At 38.2% G+C, this 20,405-nt stretch overlaps 2 protein-coding genes across 5 annotated transcripts in view; one reads left to right on the top strand and one right to left on the bottom strand.

The window, feature by feature from the left end:
- SUGT1 (SGT1 homolog, MIS12 kinetochore complex assembly cochaperone) overlaps positions 1-8,452 on the top strand; it is a 63,440-nt gene extending 54,988 nt beyond the window's left edge. For both annotated transcript variants that reach the window (XM_079779199.1, XM_079779200.1), the window contains one exon: positions 986-8,452. In XM_079779199.1, coding sequence (XP_079635325.1) covers positions 986-1,087 — 102 coding nt within the window. In that variant the 3' untranslated portion in view covers positions 1,088-8,452. The remainder of the gene's footprint in view (positions 1-985) is intronic.
- A 57-nt stretch (positions 8,453-8,509) lies between these two features.
- The window catches only part of CNMD (chondromodulin), a gene marked incomplete at its 5' end in the record, with an annotated part of 39,753 nt that continues 27,857 nt past the window's right edge, over positions 8,510-20,405 (bottom strand). For 2 of the 3 annotated variants that reach the window (XM_079779197.1, XM_079779196.1), the window contains one exon: positions 8,510-19,068. In XM_079779197.1, the coding sequence (XP_079635323.1) occupies positions 18,853-19,068 (216 nt within the window). In that variant the 3' untranslated portion in view covers positions 8,510-18,852. The remainder of the gene's footprint in view (positions 19,069-20,405) is intronic. The other variant, XM_079779198.1, reaches the window with a different exon arrangement.

Here is a 20,405-nt window from a genome sequence, read left to right as displayed (position 1 = left end):
AGGAAACAGATATAAGAAGGCAGACCCTTTAAGTTATAACAGTGCAGTGTGATACATGTTTTATTTCTGGTAATTATGCTCATACAGAAGACAAATTCTGCAAGTGTAGAGTCCTGATAAGGGTCAAAGAAGGCAACAGAGATATGGTGACATGATGTGTTTGGAGCATAACTAAAAACATATAAAGAACTGGGATGAAAAAGAGCATCCCATGTAAAGGGAGCTTGGCAGAGAGTGTGGGGCAGTGGCTATAGTGAGGTTTCAGTGTAATAGTAGGGTATGTAACGTTACACATTTGTCAATAACACAGCTGATCAATTTTAAATGTTTAGATTTTAATAATTCATACTGTTCTTTGTTGTGATCCAAGTAAATGAATTTGTATTGCATTAAGATAACAAATGTCCAGAAAAAATTTTAAGGTATTTATGAGTGTGCAAGGGTTAATGGGTAGTATATTCAGTAGATGCTAAATAGATAAGCAGTTCTTTACTGAAACACTACGTATACCCGTGTGTGCACCTTCATCTAAAAATAAATTTCAGCACATACTTGCATATATTTGGTACAGAGAGAGCATTGAGAAAGGGCTCTTAAAGTTCTAACTATTGTAGAAAGCATTTATTTTGCCTGGTCTTTACTGTCCTTGAAAAGGAGATTACAGTATATCATCATTTTCTGTGGGAGCCCATTTTATTTTCATCTGAAGGTAGTTTTTCCACATATAACTCTATGCTGATTAGGAAAGGGAGACATGGTGCTTTATATGTGAACATGATGCTCCTACCTACGTACTCTAGACTTTTCAGATTTTACAGAACATGGTAACTTCTTTGGAAAGCTTAAGATTAAATCAAAATATGGTCTTGAGTTTTTATTGAGCCAAATATTGCTAATATTTGGGACTCTATGCTTCAAAGATTTTTAGAAAAAATATTTTGATTATATGGTCTAAGAATTAATCTATTTTTATTTCTTATTGCAGATGGAGTCTGGTGGTACTGTTTTGAGTACCAACTGGTCTGATGTAGGTAAAAGAAAAGTTGAAATCAATCCTCCTGATGATATGGAATGGAAAAAGTACTAAATAAATTAATTTGCTATTACTGTATTGCATACATTCACCTAATGCCCTTTGTGTATTATTAATATTGCATTCTTGAATTTTGAACACTGAGTATCTTTTTCAAAGATTATACCTCTTTATCTCTCTGTGCTTTAGAAATTATTTTCCTTCAGGTGTTCAAAGAGTCTAATGAAGAATATAGGTCATATTTTATCACTCTATCCTTAAGGATTTTAGACTTGCTGAGATGGAGTGAGGTATCATTTGCTACTAGATAGATTAGTTCTATCTAGTTGTGGGAATGGAGAAATTGTTCATTGGGTATCTTGGGTTATTGCCTTATTTTTGATGCAGTGTTCTGTTAATAATTTATCAGACTTGGCAACTTTGGGTGAGCATAGATTTTTCAACTTCAGTGTTATATTGTTTGCTTTAAAATTGCTTTTGAATTGAATTGTAAATACAATTTTTTTCTGTGAAGAAGTTTGGCTTATTTACCTTTTTCTTAAGTTTTTAATGAGAACTTTGAGAAATTATTTATCACAGGGAATTCCCATTTGGTTCTTTTTATGGGAAGTCTTTGTAATTGCACTGGGATTTTAATCCTTATCTTCCAAATTCCTGTATAAAACACAGACACCTGAGTTTAACATGCTGCAAATTTAACTGTACTGAAAGCCAGCCTGTGAAGATGAGAACAGAGTGATTTTAAGGAAGCCCAACTTCACTTTGTGCTGCTTTTGCCTTACCAGGATTCCTTTAGTTGGTTTTTGTAGGATTTATTTATTTTTTTCTTCATTAGAAAACCTTTTCCTATCCCGTAGTTACTTTGGTTTCAGTGGTTTAGGGTAGCTGCTAAGAGAGTAAATTAATATGTACCTACTTAGTATTATTTAGTAACGTTTTGTGATAAGGCACTACTCTGTCTTCATAGCTGAGGATAGGATGAATGGAAGGCAAATTTGGCATCATTTCAGCCTCCAAAAGAGTGAGAATTTAGCCTCTTCTAGTCATTTGATATGAAGTTTAGGGTTGTTCATAAGGAAAACGGTGGAGTGATACCAGAGTATGCCTAAACCTGTTGTTATAACTAAGCATGGGGGGAGAGAGGAATGTCACAGTGTTTACTTTGTCCTTTTTGCCCGTTTAGGGCTACAGGTTACATTTTTTTTGTTCTTGAACACTGAAGGTAAAGGTACAAGTAAGTTCTTTATTGTATGAATTCTAAAATTTTCCCCAGGGAAACTATTAGTGAATTTTTCATTCTCTATGTTAAATTTTCTCAGTACCATTAGTCCTAAGGGATCGGTAGGCTATTGCTGCAGAGGTGATGTAAGGGAAGAATACAGCACTACACCACAGAGATAAGAATCTTAGTTCTAGCACGTCTCTGCCACCAAGTGGCTTTTTAATCTTCAACAGGTTTAGCCTTTCTGACTTAGTTTCTGAATCTGTAAATAATCTATAGGTCTTAGAGTTATAAGTAGAAGCCCATGATTCTAAATACAGAAACATTTTTGCCAGTTAAGAATAACTTTTTTCTTTCTTAGGAATGACACTACTATAATAGAAATTTGTTTTTTGTGTTTTTTTTTTTTTAATTTAGTACTAGTTTTTCTTGTATTTTAAAGGATACATTATATATAAAGTGTGTTTATTGGCGAGGTTTGTTAAAATTATAAAATATAGTCCAGTCAGCGTAGCTCAGTGGTTGAGTGTCGACCTATGAACCAGGAGGTCACGGTTCTATTCCCGGTCAGGGCACATGCCCAGGTTGTGGGCTCAATCCTCATTGTGGGGCGTGCAGGAGGCAGTCGATCAATGATTCTCTCTCATCATTGATGTTTCTTTTATTTTTTTTCTTTTCTATTTTTTTTATTGATTTCAGAAAGGAAGGGCGAGGGAGAGAGAGATAGAAACATCAATGATGAGAATCATTGATCTGCTGCCTCCTGCACAGCCCCTACTGGGGATTGAGCCCACAACCCAGGCCTGTGCCCTTGACTGGAATCGAACCCGAGACCCTTCAGTCCGCAGGCTGACGCTCTATGCCCTGAGCCAAACCAGCTAGGATTCATCATTGATGTTTCTACCTCTCTCTCCTCCCTTCCTCTATGAAATAAATAAAAATATATTTAAAAAAATAATTTTAAAAAAATTATAAAATATATTTGAATTAGATTTATTATAAAGAAGGGAATTTGAAGTAGTTTAGACTATTGTCCTAAAGTACTACTTCTCTTTCCCCATTATACATAATGAATATTTATAAGCCTCCAGAAAGTTAAAACTTCATTTTCATTAAGAACCTTGTAACTTTATCCTTATTCTCTACTGTCTTAGCTTAGCTATTATTAATTGGTGTCACTTTCTTTCTAGACTCCCATTTTCAGTTCTCAATTTTTTGTTCTCTTGGCATTCTTGGTTAATCTTTTGTTTCTTTGAAATGTACATGTTTTTCACTTACTATTTCTTTTTAAGGTTCAGTTCTGGAAGCCTTTTCTGTTTTTCTTCTTCTTAATCTTAAATTCTTCATCTGTCCTCCTGATTTCTGTAATCACCTGTACCTTTATAATTTCCCAGAACTCTTCCACTATCTTCAAAGAATGGAATAATCTACTTCTTTGAATTCTGCTATCAAGGAATCTCTTAGGTAGCTATAACATAGGTTTGAAACATCAGGGTCCATTTCAATAATTCTGTCTTGTATCCTAACCCATTTGTAATTGGTTGCTAACTAATAAGTTCACTTATTAATATTGGCAATTACTGGTCACTTATAAAAAATAACCTGCTTTCTCTGTCTTTATATGGAATGCAGGAAAAGGATGGCTTGCATTAACTACAATTTTTTTGTACATTTTCATGCTTCAGATTTGTGATATTCACTAACTGCAGAACATTGAATTATTATGCTTAATGTCTTCCTGACTTTGGGAGAGGATTTCTTAGTAGGCTACTAGTATAGGACAAGAAGAAAAAAATTGGACTGTCCCATATAAATTTTCTAGATAAATTTCAACAAACATTTAAAATAGGGATATGTTACTATTGTTATAAATAGTCAAATTTAATTTTAATTTAGTTCAATAATTGCATATTTGGTTATCCTTTCCCATATTATCTTTTTTTCTTTTTCTCCAGTTATGTATATTATCACTTTATGCCATTGATGATCTCTGAGATACATCACTGACCCAGAGCAGTATTAACTTACTACGTGATCCCCACCCAGTGCACTTTAATTCTATTGGGATCTTCCTAATCCACATTAATGTGCATTTCTCTGACTGGTAGCTATTATTGACATTTCCAAAATGTTAGAAAATTTCTGGGTGGTGTGTGTGTGTGTTTTGTTACAAGAGCTACTTTTCTTTGTAACCAGCCCTAAAGAAGTTTACCTCTTTACTCATACCTGCTATTATAGTCCCATAGGAATATAGATTTTGGTTATCACTGTCTTGGAGGAACCAAGGAAAAAAATAATAATAAAAGCTAAAAGGAAAAAATAATGGTTTCTGTGCCAGGGAGTCATGTGTAGTTTTATTTTTTTTGTTATTTTTAAAATAATTTTGTTTATTTTTCAATTACAGTTGCTATATAATATCATATTAGTTTCAGGTGTACATCATAGAGATTAGCCATTTATATAATTTACTTATCTCAATAAATCTAGTGCCCATCTAATACCATAGTTACTAGAATATTATTGACTATATTCCCTATGGTGTACTTGACATCCTTGTGGCTGCTTTTATAACGCAGTTTGCACATCTTAATCTCTTCTCCTTCTTGTTTTTGGTTAGTCAACACCTGAGGATATTTTTTCCATGGATTTTTAGAGAGTGGAAGGGAGGGGGAAAGATAGAGAGAGAAAAACATTGATGTGAGAGAGACACATCGATCAGTTGCCTCCTGTACCAGGATGGAACCTGTGACCTTCAGTCCACAGGCCTGCGCTCTAACCACCGTGCTGAACCTGCCAGGACTCTTTCTTCCCCTTTTTAGTAAGCGGGATCATCAACATTGATCTGGTTTCCTTTGTCTCCAACTATGCATATTCTATTGTAAGATCTTTTGTACACAGTAATCTCTATACCAAGAGATTTTATTTTGGAAATGTCTGAGAATTTATGGGCAAATTGGAGATATTGAATTACAGATGTTATTATTTGGAGTCATCCTTGTGATTTGCTTCTGAAATTAATTTAACTCTTAGCTTCTCTTCCTACCTCAGTGAACTTGCCCCGCCTCCCCCAAACAGCTAAAATTGTATGTATTGCTAACTCCTTAGAGCAATAACAGTGGTAGCTATTCTGTACTAGAACTTTTTATGTGCCAGGTGTCACTAAGTGCTTTATATACTCTACCTCATTTATGAAAGCATTGTAAAGTAGTAATAGCATGCTGTTAGTACATATTTTTTTAAATGAGGCTAACGCTAAGTTCTTTGCCCAAATTCATTCCACTGATAAGTGAGGAGGAAGCTAGGATTTGAATCCAGGCCTGTCAGACTCCAGTGCTCATGCATTTAACAACTGTGACTCCCACTTCAGGCAAATGAGTTGGGTGTGGAATGATTTGTATTAATAAATCAACTTTTTTACAATGAAGCAGGGAATGTGCAAGTTGAATTGTTTGTTTTTTTCTTGTACATGGGGTGAAAAGGTATATTCTTAAAGTTCAGAATATTATAAGTTTCCTAAGTAGGAATATAAATCTTTTGCCTCTTACCTCAAGTAGTCCTGATTTGTGCTGAAAGTGCTATTTTTCTCAAATCCAGATAATTAAGAGAAAAAGGTACCCTTATAACTCCTATAGATGTAAGAAGACTGGCATGTTATGCTGATCAACTTCTTTTTAAATGTGGGCACTCTCATACTAGTATTTATTACACAAATAAAGGCTAAGATTGTTTTTCTTAAATACATATATTAGGGTTAGTATATCACTGATTTCTTTAATAAATTTGGGATGATTCAGGTTTAGTCCCTTTGTTCCAATCATGTTAGCATTGTATATATATATTCTGAATTTCAGCATGTCCAGAATCTTCTAAATGTTATCATTGCTGTGCCTTCAAATTTGAATTTTTAATTCTTTGCATTGAGACTTCATACCAATCACATTGACTTTATTTTTTCTTATGATACAGGATTTCATTACACAAAAAGATGCTTTAAAAACAGTACTGTTTACCCAAAGGCAATTTTTTTTAAATCAAAAAGGAGTTAGGAAAATAATCTTCAATGCCTATATATGGGCTTTAAAAAACCATACTCTATAATGCAACTAAATAATAGTAAACTATTGCACATACTATATGCTTAATGCTCTGTTAAGTGCATGAAAAGGCAGTATTGCTTAGTGGTTGCTTGGGATCAAATCCTGGCTGCATTGTTTACCTAGCTGAGTGACAGTGGTCAGGTATTTGATGTCTGTGCCTCAGTTTTCTTATCTCTAAAAATGGGCTGTTATGAGTTAAATGAGATAATATAATTCCACAATTATTTCTTTCAATCCAGAAGCTCTAAAAACCAGATTTGTATGTATATATGACTCTGTGGTACAAAACCTGACGTGAACCTAGAACATGAGTAGTCATATTTTGTTGCAGAAACATAAATATGTTTAATTACAGAATGTTTGCACAGATCCTACTGAGGTGGTTACAAAATAAATGGTATACCTATATTCTGAAAAACAAAATTCTGAATTCAGAAACACATGGCTCCAGGTTTTTGAAAGAATTATGTACTTGTCTAAGTAAAGAGCAATGCTTCATGTTACAGATAGCATCGGCTTATTGTATAAGCTTTTCGACTGAGAGGCTTAAATCCTGTGGCAAGCCTTTCTGTTATGTAAGTTGAGTCCTTCAAGATTCAGGATTCTGTATGAGGAAAGTATATCTGCTAGTTAAAATTTGTTAATATAGTTTTAAAATTTATGCTTTAAAAGCATAGAGTTCATAGAAAAGTTTTTTGCTTTCAGTGAGTATTTTAATTTACTTAAGCAGAGCTTAAATATTAAAAATATTTTCATCAGTACCTTAAAAAGATTCATAAAGTGTTACTGGTGTCAGAAGATACAAACTTATGTAGGATGTTAAGGCACTTCCTTTCAGAAATTCTCTGATTTTAATTCAAATCTCAAAACAGTAATACTATTAGGGTTTATAAAAACAAGATGCAGAAACACTCCCTTGAAAAACACGAATTCTGTGCTATTTCCACAGTGTAGAGAAGCTACTAGATGTTTTTTGCAAGAGTTAAGTTCACCACCCCCCCCAAAAAAACACACAAAAACAGATATGTATGTTCAGGCATCCTGTGGACTCGGTTTGGGGGTTCTCCCCCCATTACCACTTTTTGCTGATAACTTGTACTCTAAACATGGACCTTTTCTGTGACATAATTGACTACATATGAACACTTCCATAAAGTTAGCTAGCTTAGGCTAGGGATATATTTTTAGTGCCCATGAAATATGCTAAGAAATTGAATGCATTTCCTCCGCTTTACTCTTATTGTCTATTTATTAGTTACAAAATGATAATTTCTTTCATTTCTACTCTACCACCAAGGCAACTGTTTTATGGTGAAAAGGATAGTAACATGTGAATCTGGAATCTTAAATTCCCAGTTCTGACATTTTAATAATGGTGTGTTTTGTGGACAAGTAACTTAACCCATCTGACTTTTTTTCTATAACACTGGGATAATTACCTCTCAGGATTGTGAGGATTTGACTTACGTCCTGACTCAAAGTATGTGACCAATAAACATTACTTCAATATAAAGTCCTTGATTTCTTTTTTCTTCTCAGTCCTGTTGAGTAGTGGCATTCCTGAAAGGAGAATAACAAATCTGACTGGTAATATCTGCTATTCTGGTGCTTTCATAATTCAGCCTCAAGGAAATGTTTAGTCTCAGCTGTTACTGCTTCACTGTGTAACCTAAGCTGTAGCCACACAAGAATCCTCTAGGGGCCGGCAAACGTCTTCCGTAAGGGCCATATAGGGAATATTTTAGGCTTTGTGGGCCACATACAGTCTCTGTTGTATATTCTTATTTTCACTTTGCAGACCTCTGCTCTGTTTGAATAGCCCATGCATTTTCATTCCTTCTACCCAACCTGAGAAGGTTCAGCTTCCTGTTGATAGTCAAAACTGAACTCATTGCCACCTCCAGGAAAGCTGGTGAATCTTGTGTTCCGGTCAGAGGCTGACTTTGTAGCAGTTGGATTGGGTTATGCGCTAATTGTTGAGACATTTGATAGATCCTTTAACAGAGTTATACCAAAATCACAATGTCTCATGAGCATGTTTGAGAGAGTGATCTATTCTCTCTTTGCCATGTCACTACAGTTGACCCATTTCTTCCCTCGTGAGCTTCTTAGAAGTCGGGGGGGGGGGGGGGGGGGAGGAGGGGCGGCAGTGGCTGCCTGGGATGGGCCCTCAACTTTGGTTGATGGATTGATAGATGCATGCATTTGCTTACAGTGATAAGACTGCACAGAATGTCCTTATTCTGTTCGTTCTTTAACCAGGTAACTGCCACAATATTTTGAATTTAATTAAAAAAGGTCCGCCACTTGCTTATGGCAAACAAATGGTTAAGTGTCCCCAGTAGAATGTCAGTACTCTTCCAGAATTCCACTCCATGCATGCTACAGGAATTCTTTGCAACTCCAGCTGTGATGTTCACTCTTGTTAAGCCTTTATTATGCCACCTTGCAGTTTCAGTAATTTTAGGGTTATTAGAAATGGTGTCTGTTTTGCCTTGTGTGTCCTGCTCAGTTACAATGTTATTTACTTAGCTTTGGATGTTTAATACAGAACACAGTGCCTTTCACATCATAGATACTCAAATATTAGAACTGTTACTTTACCCCAAATTTAAAAATTAGTTTTTTTTAAAGTTTACTTTGTTTTTTACTTTGTTATTTTATATCATGCCTTTGAAGTTGATCATTTATTCATCAATAGTAATTTTTAAAGTAGGTTTTTAACCCATGGCCATGAGAGCTAAGTCTGGCTTGTTCTTAAATTATATTATTAAAGAGAATAGCAATTAATACAACTAATAAAAACCAATGTAATATCCAAGCATTTGTTGTTTTGCTATGTAATTTTCATTTCTACTCTACCACCTTTTTTTTTTTTTTGGCCCTAATTGTGTGTTCCTTAAAGAAAGGACTAAAATTGAGCTGGTTTGGCTCAGTGGATAGAGCATTAGCCTGTGGACTGAAGGGTCCTGGGTTTGATTTCAGTCAAGGGCACATGCCCAGGTTGCGGACTCATTCCTCAGTAGGGAAGCAGCCGGTCAATTATTCTCTCTCATCATTGATGTTTCTAACTTTCTCTTCCTCTACCTTCCTCTCTGAAAACAATAAGAGAAAAGAAAAGGGAAGAAAGTACTAAAATTTATTCATCTTTTTAGAAGAAATCTTGAGCCCAAGGAATTTGGGTAGACAAGGGAGGTTGGGGATTTACAAAGACAGGCATGCAGTTGGTTTGGGCATATGGAAAAGTCTGGAAACCAAGAACGAGTCAAGCAATTTCATTTACAAGCATTCCAACTTCTGGCAAGAATTTGAACTGCTTACTAGTCTGGTACATGTTCTCTGGAAAATCCCCCCAAATTTTTGAGATATTGAATAGTATGTGAATCTCTTTGATGAGGTAGCATATTTTATTTCTTAACACTCTTGAAGTCTTTCTGTCAAAAGCCATATACTTTATACTAAAATACTAGATGCCCGATGCACGAAGATTCGTGCAAGAATGGGCCTTCCTTCCCCTGGCTGCCGGCACCACCTTCACTCCGGCCAGAGCTGCCTTTCCGCCTTTGCTCCGGCCCGGAGCTGCCTTTCTGCCTTTGCTCCATCCCAGAGCCACCTTTCCCCCTTCCCACCCTGCCTAGAGCAGCTGGGGCAGTGTGGAACGCCTGCATTGTTGCCATGGCAATGACGCAAGTGTCCTGCCCTGCCCTCAGCACCTGCATATGCAAATTAACCATCAGCTTTGTTGGGTTAATTTGCATACTCGCTCCTGATTGGCTGGTGGGTGTCATGAAGGGACGGTAAATTTGCATCTTTCTCTTTTACTAGTGTAGATATTTGTATTGATTTCAGAGAAGAAGGGAGAGGGAAAGAGAGGAACATCAGTGATGAGAGAGAATCCTCATTGCTTAGCTGCCTCCTGCACGCCCCCTACTGGGGATCGAGCCTGAAATCCAGGCACATGCCCTGCCCAAACAGTGACCCCCTGGTTCATATGTTGGTGCTCAACCACTGAGCCATACTGACCGGGTTAAAAGCCATACACTTTTTTTCTTGGAGTAGGTTTTCACTTTAATATAGGTAATAGAATAATAAAGATAAGTGAAAATAGTTCATGGTATACCCATTCATTCATTCATCGATCAACATTGAGTGCCAAATATGTGCCAGACACTGTTCCAGGCTCTAGGGACACTGGTGAACAAAGCCAAAGTCCCTGCCTTTATGGAGCTTAGCTTATGGGAGGAAATAAGCTGATGTATGTTAAATGATGATAAGTGCTAAGGAAGAACACTGTGCAAAGAGGACAATAGGTGTTGGAAATTTGAGATAGGAGACTAAGTAAGAACTCAAGTGAGCAGGTGACCTTTGAATAGACTTGCAGGAAGCGAAGGAATGAGCCATGCAGATACATGAGAAAGAGCACTCCCAGCAGAAGCTACAGCAAAGGAAGGCCTAGATACAGGAGTGAGCAAGGGGTCGAGATCACTGATGATGAGACGGGTAGTGAGGGGCCTAGATTATGTAGGGCCTTGCCAAGTAGTATAGGTGAGATGATGGTAGCTAAGATCAGAGCTTGTCCCAGCTTAATATAAAATTCTGTTGTCAGTGCTGTAAAATTTTTATCCTTTGCCTTTTTTTTTTCTCCTTTGTATCAAATATCCATACAGTCAAATCAAATTTATGAATCTAACGGGTTGTAATGTAGTTTTACTCAGAATATCTGATATATTCATGTGATTGAATTTCAGTTATGGTATATGAGTTAATGGGTATGTGGAAAGCCCTCAGTCTCAATAATCACCTTATTCCTTTTCCTCCTTACACATTAAATTACAGGTACTATCACATTTTAGTGTAAACTTGTTTAGCAAAGCTATTTCTTGTTCTGCAATATAAGTACAGTTACAGCAGAATAGATGCTGAGACAAAAATGGATTAAATAGAATAACTGGTTCTGAACAGGGACTTCAAAATAAGTGTTGCTTAGGATTTTATGTTTAATAGAATTGTAAAAATCAGATCAGCAGGGCATGCTTTTATGGGCCATATGCCAAGACTAGAAGTAGCTTTGGTACCTATTACTACCTTAAGCATATATTTGCATTCCATCCCCTGTCAATATGAGGAGGCACAACAAAAAAATAAAATCAGAATGTTAGAGCTGGACTAAATCTTAAATACCTTTGGTTTCACAGATGCATTCCCCCCCCCCCCCCCAGCACTCGTGTATACTTTTTTCTTTATAACAGTTCTTTAACAAAACTCACACAGATAGTTGGTGATAGAATCATAATCTAACTCACCTAAAACTAACTTACACTAATCTTGTACTGATCTTCTGACAGTGACCCCAATTATCAGGCAACTTAAAGTTATATAGTATGGGCACATATGCTGCTGTATAAGCTATAGGATAGTGGTTCTCAAACTTAACCTTTTGCACTCGGATGTCGAGTGTGACTCGACAAGGTTAGCATCGGTAGCAGCTCGATGAAAAAAGCAAGCGAGTGCAAAGGGTTAATGATGAATAACCCTAACCTGGGAAGTTTTTAATTCAGGCTTCCCTCTTGAGATTTTTGAATCAGTGGGTTTGGGGTAGGGCCCAGTAAATATGTTTTTTTTTTTTTCCAGTAAATATGTTTTTAATGATAGGTGATATGGACTTATGCAATGACATGGGACATTGTCCTTAAAAACCACCGATTTCAAGGAGTGAAGGAGAGAATAAATAGAAGTTAGCACTAATCTCTAATGCCTCATTTCCAATAAATTTTAGAAAAGAGTAACCAGCTGCTTGGTCACTTGTTCCTTTGAAGAATTGTTTCTCCCTTGCATAGATGTAAAGGCAGAGGATAGATGATCACAATTATTTTTGTTCCTCTGTCATTAGAACCGTAGGGTCATTATGATAAAGGCATTGGATCCATATAACTGTGTGGTACTGCACAATGAAAGAAAATCCGTTTTAGTCAGAAAAAAAATTGAGAATATTTGGACAAGATGCTAGTTTATCACTGCTGAGATACTACTTAAAATGGGGCAGAGGATACTGGCATGCTCAGTATTTATGGAGGGCCATGGCACAGTACAAAATGAGACACCATTTCATTAGTAACTGGAATTTTCTCAGATGTTGCTTTGTCTAATTACACATAGGTGCTAAGTGAATATTAAAAATTTGGTGCTGGTTGAGTAGGTCCAGTAAATTGTGTTAGGATATATCGTTTTTACTGCATAGTTGTACTTTAGTAACTAACAGGTAGAAATATGGTTTTAATTGAAAAGAAACCACTTGCCTTTAAAAGCAATGTGTTGCTAAGAGAAAGTTCATGCTTGACTTATTCCAGTGCTTTGACTGTGTCAGTATAAAGCAAATCCTAATATATAAAAACCCTGGGTCTGTCACGACCGGAGGCTCGACCAATTGGAAGTCAACCCTGCAGTCAGCGCTGGGTTGCCGTGGTGACCCAGCACTGACTTCTGCAGCTGCAGCTGAGTGACCCAGCACTGACTGCTGAGGGGGCTGCGAATAAGGCCCGGAGAGAGGCCTGAAGAGAGAAGCAGGGTCTGATCCGTAGCCTGTCTGGCAGCTGTTGATCAGCACTTGCCCCCCTCTCTCTCTCTCTCTCTGGACTGGGCCAGCAGCTGCGCCTCCATTTCTCTCCAGGCCTCCACCGGGGCTGCTGATCAACCCCACCTTTCTGATCAGGCCCCGGTGATAGGCCCAGAGATGCTGACTGCCATAGAAACTGACCAGTCAGAACCAAATCTGGGTGAACTGTGAGGAGCCAATGGCTGCTTAGGAGGTGGAGCTTGTGATGCTGACTGGCATAGAAACAGTCTAATTAGAACCAAATGTGGGTGAACTGTGAGGAGCCAATGGCTGCTTAGGAGGTGGAGCTTGTGATGCTGACTGGCATAGAAACAGTCTAATTAGAACCAAATGTGGGTGAACTGTGAGGAGCCAATGGCTGCCTAGGAGGCGGAGCTTTTGACACTCACTGGCATAGAAACCGACCAATCAGAACCAAATTGGCCCTCAGAGGAGGGCAGTTGGGGTGAGATCAGGCTGGTAGGGGAGGGCAGTTGGGAGCGAGATCAGGCCAGCAGGGGAGTGCAGTTAGGGGCGATCAGGCAGGCAGGCAGAGGGGTTAGGGACCATCAGGCAGGCAGGCAGGCAGAGGCAGTTAGGGGCGATCAGGCAGGCAGGTGAGCGATTTAGGAGCCAGTGGTCCCAGATTGTGAGAGGGACATCCCCCAAGGGGTTCCCAATTCGAGAGGGTGTAGGCTGGGTTGAGGGAACCCCCCCCCTTCTCTGTGCATGAATTTCATGCACTGGGCCACTAGTTCTTTATAAAGAGATGAATAATAGTCTAGGACAGTGGTCGGCAAACTGCGGCTCGCGACCCGTGGTTTGCCGCTCTGTTGACTAATGAGTTTGCTGACCACAGCTAGACTAAATGTTACCATGTAGTTGGAAGCTGTGAGGATTAGGCAATTGTGGCATATTGCATGCAAAGAGGTAAAGGGGTAGTATATGACAGTGGTCGGCAAACTCATTAGTCAACAGAGCGGCACATGCGGCTCTTTGGCCCCTTGAGTGTGGCTCTTCCACAAAATACCACGGCCTGGGTGAGTCTATTTTGAAGAAGTGGCGTTAGAAGAAGTTTAAGTTTAAAAAATGTGGCTCTCAAAAGAAATTTCAATCGTACTGTTGATATTTGGCTCTGTTGACTAATGAGTTTGCCGACCACTGGTCTAGGATAATGGAATGTAGTCATTTGAAAAGAAAATTTGTAGCAATTAAATCCACACCTTGGAAGGGTGAAGGCCAGGAAGCCACAGAAATCAGGTTGGTGTTGTGTGTGTGTTCTTTTTAAAGTAATTGCAATTAAATTTGCAAATGCTAGTGTGTGTGTTTTTTTTTAAGTATGTATGTAGATTTTATTTCTTCCAAGTTCTCTAGTTGCCATTAAAATTTGTATAGCCATGAGATGAGAATAAAGGGTTCTGGTTCAATTATAGGATTTGATAGGAAGAGAATGTAAAGGAGCAGGCCCAAAGAGAACAGGAATGTAACATAACATCTGTAAAATTATTACTAAACTCTTAGAAAGAACTTTGTGAACAAATGTTGCTTTTTTAATAATTTTGTGTTTAAACATAGGGACTTAGTTATAGCTTAGTTGGTATACTATTTCCATTTCCATTATCTGTTTTCATCACTCACAGCCTAATGAAGACTGTCTTCCATATAGTTGATTTAAAAGCAATTAAGATGTAGAAAAGGTTTAGTCAGCCAAGCTTGAAAATAACATCAGCTATTTGCTAGATTTAGTATATACATGCATAAATGTATATATAGATATACTTACTGACCTTTACATAGTAAGTACCTAAAAACCATAATAAATTGATTACTTTTTAATGTAATCAGTTTAACAGCTGTGGTGAGTTCTTTTATTGTTAAAATTCAGTCAACACTAACTTAACTTGTTCTGTAAGTTTGATTCTAATATTGGGCTTTTAAAAAGTGAAACGTGTGTATGCATATAGAATATGAGCATGCATATATGTACAAAAGTCCTTTAATAGGAGTTCAGCTTTCTTTTATAAACACCAAAACTCACTCTCCTTGTAAAATGCTTTTGCTAAAGTTTGCATCATTGGCTTTCAAATTTATACCTCTGTGTTTGAGATACATTGCTATGACTATCTATGCATGTAGATTTTTGTTAACTCCCTCCTCCTTCCTCAGTAAATCAGTTAACTTTAAAAAAATTATGACCATTTATATAAAATAAATATTCATAAAACAAATCAGCATATTCAGCTTATACAGAAATAAAATTTATTCCACTCACACAAGGAATTTCTATTTTGTAAAAATGTAGCTTGTATTTCAGAGTGTAATAAATCTGGTATAAGAAATCAACTGTTGAGTGGGTTAAGTGAGTATTTTGAATATGTTTACTTTTTTAGTATCAACAGCTATTTGAAGTGGTGGAGGAAGGAGGTATAAGGATTAGGTTAACAGGTTTTTAAAATTGAATAAAAGTTTCTTGTTACATTTCAGTGAGATACATCAATGTAACAGAACATTTATGCATAATAAAACCCAGCAAAACCATTTTTTCATTTTCTGTGTGCTTACACAACAACTATTACATCTAAGACCACAGTAGCCCTTCCAATCTGAGTCAGACCTAAGACCTTGAAAATCAATCTGTGATGTCCATAAGGATTTCTTTCAACACCACTAAGAATTATATGAGAATCACCCTGGCTGGTTTGGCTCAGTGCTTGGAGTGAGCATTGGCTCATGGACCAAGGGGTTGCAGGTTTGATTCCCAGTCAAGGGGGCAAACCTCAGTTGCAGCTTTGATCCCCGTCCAGTGGGCCTCATGCAGGAGGCAACCAATCTATCCTTGGATAATGATTTAAAAAAAAAAAATTAAATGAGTATCTATAATAGAACAAATACACACAGTTTTCAACACAGCTAACTGGGCTACATTTGCACTTTTGGACTGGCCTGGTAAAACATAATCTGTAGATTAGTACCCATTTGTGAAAAGTTTGTATTCTGCAGTGTCCTCTCTTCCTTTATACACTAACTAGTGCCCCAGTGCATGGATTCATGCACATTGAAATAAAATTAATTAGAAGGTGGCCAGCGGGGCGGGACTGGGTGAGATGGGCCAGACACGCCCTGGGGCCAACCTCTTTGGTCCCCCCGCAGCTGGCCACACCTGGGATGGTGCCAGGGCTCGAAGGGCTTCTGCAGAGTGAGCGGGGTCCCTCTAGCAGGTGGGGTCTCTCAGCCTGGCCTGTGGAGATCAGGCCGAAACCGGCTCTCCGACATCCCCCGAGGGGTCCCTGACTGTAAGAGGGTGGTTCTGGGGTGACACACCCCGGAATCGGGCTCCCTCCTCTCTGGTTCTGAGAACCGCCTCTGCCAAGTCATTGCAGCTTGGTGGCTCCTTTGTTGAGCATCTGCCCCCTGGTGGTCAGTGCGTGTCATAGCTACCGGTCCGACGGCTGGGCAGTCACTTAGCCTTATACATATAGATTCTTCTCTTTCAAAGTAGGCCTTTAGTTTTCTACTTTGAACAAAATTTGAGTCTTCAGTGATTCCTACCTTTAAACCAAACTTGAGTTTCCCCCTTCCCTTAAAACATTGGTGTGTTTTTTCCTAAGTTGCCTTCCTTGGGTACTAAGTGACTTTTCAGAACACAACATAATTGCTTAATCTCTTATGAAGTAAATTATCTACTAGATTTTCATTTGATTGTGGGGCTTTGAAAAGGGAGCATCTTTTCAGGAGGCAACCTTCTTTTCTAATGACATGCTTTCTTCCTTGCCAAGTCTGGCACCTGCTCTCACATGGAGAGCTACTAAGGTGATCCATCTAGAATGGAAACTTAACCAGCCCTCTTCTTGCCCCTTCTTTGCCTGAAACCTTTGATTGGGTCCCTATTTCTGACCTACCAAATAAAAAATGAATTAAAAATAACATGCAGTATAAGGTATAGTTTTTGCCTACATTTCTATCTTAATGTTACCTCAGCCTGAATGCTCCATTTGCCTGCTTGTACCCCACAATTCCCTCCTTCCCCCTCAGTGAATCAGTTAACTTTAAAACCTCTGGCTTCACTAGACTGCTCCCTCTGCCTCGAAAGCCTTTCCTCTGTCACTTTCACAAGGCTCACTCATGCTCACTGAAGCTCTAGCAAAGGCGTCATCTTCTCCAAGATGCCCATGCTGCCATCTATATCAAGGCCTTCGGTGCACTGAATCCTGACTTTATCTCTCATGAGACCACACAGGCTCTTCTGTGCTGGGATCAGTCTTTTTTTTACTTTTTATTTAGTTGTAGAACCAAGTACACAGGTTGCTGGGCAGTGAGGTGGGAGATGGTGTGTGGAACCATTGGCACATACTTGCTTTGCAGAATGACAACCATTAACCATTTCAAAGATTAAACATGTAAAATTCATATCTGTGCAGGAAGTAGCTGAGAACACTGTGCCATTACATATTGTTCAGTATGTGTATTTCCTTTGTAGCTTTTTCTCCAGAAGCCTGCCTTGCTGTGTATTTCCTTAAATACAAGCATTTGAGCCTTCATCTGATAACCAGATTTTTAAAATTCTGTATGATCTTACAGACAAATTGGAAAATACTAAATGTGCACTACTAAGGTGTATTTAGAATATGAGACTGTAATAAGATCATGGTATCAAGACCTATCATCTCTCTGAATCCTTGTTTTGGAAAACTGATTTTCCTTAAGAAAGTTCTTTATCTCTCAGATTGTGGGATTTAGAACTAATATGTCAAAAATATGAAATACCTGCTTCTCTTCCTGATCTGAATATTTCATTTTCTAAAGACAGCCCTTGTTTCTTGTCAGTGTTCCTGAGAGACTTTATGTCATTATAAATAAATAGGCTATTCTTCCTCAGCCATATCTGCCAAGCCGCAGCCAGCCCTATTACTAAGGAGAGTAACTAATTGGTAATTGAACTACATCAACAGCCTGATTTGTATTCCAGAGGAAGAAATCATTACGCTTCTTCATGCCAGTGAGCACTTATTGAAAAGAGTGTGAAGATCTCTTTTCAGAATGTCAATGAAAGTCCTCTTCCCAAGTCTGATTTATCTCTGGCTATGTTTCCCCTCGTTAGCCTAATGCTTTTCCGGGAAGTGACTCCTAACATAGAGCAGCTACCTGTTAGTCACATGCCAGCTCAAGAATTTCCCATGAGCTACCACATTGAGGTTTATAATGTTTACTTTCAGGTCAATTCCATTATTTGTTCTGTTTTCCTTCTTTGTGGTTTGTTTTTTAATGTTTCTATTGATTTTAGAGAGACGAAGGGAGAGGAAGAGAGAGAGGAACATCAATTGGCTGCCTCCAGCTGGCATCTGATCAGGGATTCAGCCCACAACGCAGGCATGTGCCCTGATGGGAATGGAACTGTAGACCTTTCAGTGCACTGGACAACTGAGCCACACTGGCCCAGGCTTGTTTGTGTTTTTTCTGGGGACTCTGGGAGCACATTTGCAAGACTGGGAAGAACAGTAAAGGTTAAGAACAATTGAGGAATTCTATACAAATAACAGAAAACTTAGTGACTTGATTAAAAGGAACTCAAGTGTACATGAAAACTTTGACAAATTGTAAATTTTCATGTTTATTTCAAAATGGCTTGGGAAGGAAATCTTATGAGCAGGCCTTATGGGCAAAGCAAATAAAAAATAGCAAGTAATAAAAGGATTATTATGATATTTTAGTCTACTCTTTCAGTACATTTGCACATTCTGGATAAAGTTCTGTAAAGCAATGGAGAAATATTCTGCTAACAGTGTCTCAAAGAACATTACTCAGATTGAGTATAAAATACTTTGTGGTCCCTTCAGCATCAAGAGTTTTCATACTTTGGTTGTCTCTTGAGTTCCTTCTTCCTGTACAGCACCTCGTATATGAAGTGATTTCACACCATGCCCAAGATGCGGGCCACCCACCAGCTACATGGCATGATGACTCTGCAGGCCGACTGGCAGCCTTGGTAATTATAGGGCCATGGCTGGTAGCCTCCCAGCGGTTCACAGATCTTCTGGCAATGGGTGTAGCTCCGCCTGCATTCTATGCAGCAGATTCCTTCGTGGTCCAGTCTAGGGTCGAATGTCATGCCTTCCCCTTCCTGCTGCTGTGAAATAAAAGAATTATTTGGGTTTTCTTCATAATGAGAAGTTTGTTACACATTTTTAAAAAATAAGGTCCTGAATGTTCATTGCTATAAGAAATGAGCATAATTTTCTGTAAGGAGTTTTCAATCATAACCTTATAGTTCAGAATTTCTTCTAACATCCAGGAACTTCACCTGCCTAATCTGTCACTGCAGGAAGGTGTTTTTTGTAAATATTGATGAAGTTTCTCCATGCTTTAATGAGCCATGATAACCACTCAATAGGGACTCATCTTGTTTTAAATAGGCAAACAAAAAGGAGTCATGATTCACAAGTAGCATGTCTGCCACTGTTAATTTAAGTCAGCAGGAACTCGTCCTTCCTGTAGTGATGGCTTCCAGGCCTCCTGGGCGCACACTTGGGTACTCACTGACAGGCCAACGCGGCTGTTCCCGTTGCAGTGGCTGAGAACACTGGAGTCATTTAGCTCCTGCCCTTACCTCAATATAAGGGTCTGTAACACTCAGGGAAAGGCACCACATAATGTGTGAAAATTCCAGACCTTAAACTGCCTTCTTGTTCCTGTGTGCCATAATTAGAGTTACCGAAATAAAGTCATATTGATGAAGTAAGAATTACCTACAAAACAGCATTTTCTCACTGGAGAGCACAATGCTGGAAGGAACTTGTCCCCCTGCCAAATTTACGTATCTGGCTTTCCTTTTTATGGATATCTAGGGGTATAGTTTCTGTATCCTCTTTAATATGGCATTGAATTTCATTGCTCAGAAGCCTTTATTGTTAAAGTAAATCCTTAGTTCAATTTGAGCCTCTTTCCTGGAGGCAGGTGAACTTGGGCAGATGCAGCACCAAACGCAGGCTTGAGCCACATGAACTCGGCACCCCTGCCACCTGTTCTGGTATAAAAAGTCTACTCAAATTTTTTGGAGGGAGATGGCGGTTTTTATTATGAAAGATTCAAACATACTGGAAGTGAAGAAAATTGTATACTGAACATCATCTAGATTTGACAATTGCTTTTTGTTAAATTTGCTTGCTTTTCCCCCCGACCTTTAGAATTCATTTCAGTGTTGTGATATTTGGCCCATAAATACATTAGAATGTTACTTCCCAAATAAGAGAATATTTTTCTACACAACCACACTGCCATTATCACACCTAACAAAATTAACATTCCTGTTAAATTTTTGTCATTAAAATATTTGTCTTACTCTCATACTTTCATTTTTCAGATCCCTCACCCATTTTGGCTTATCTCTTGAAATAGGTTCATCTGAGACAAAAAAAAGAAACCCATCTCATTAATTGTAGCTGACTCTTCTAGGGCAGAGAGGCA

The sequence above is a fragment of the Cnephaeus nilssonii genome (genome assembly GCF_951640355.1).
Source record: "Cnephaeus nilssonii genome assembly, chromosome: 8".
NCBI lineage: Eukaryota > Metazoa > Chordata > Mammalia > Chiroptera > Vespertilionidae > Cnephaeus > Cnephaeus nilssonii.
The sequence above is the reverse complement of the archived record's forward strand: the minus strand, read 5'-3'. Positions and strand labels throughout refer to the sequence as shown.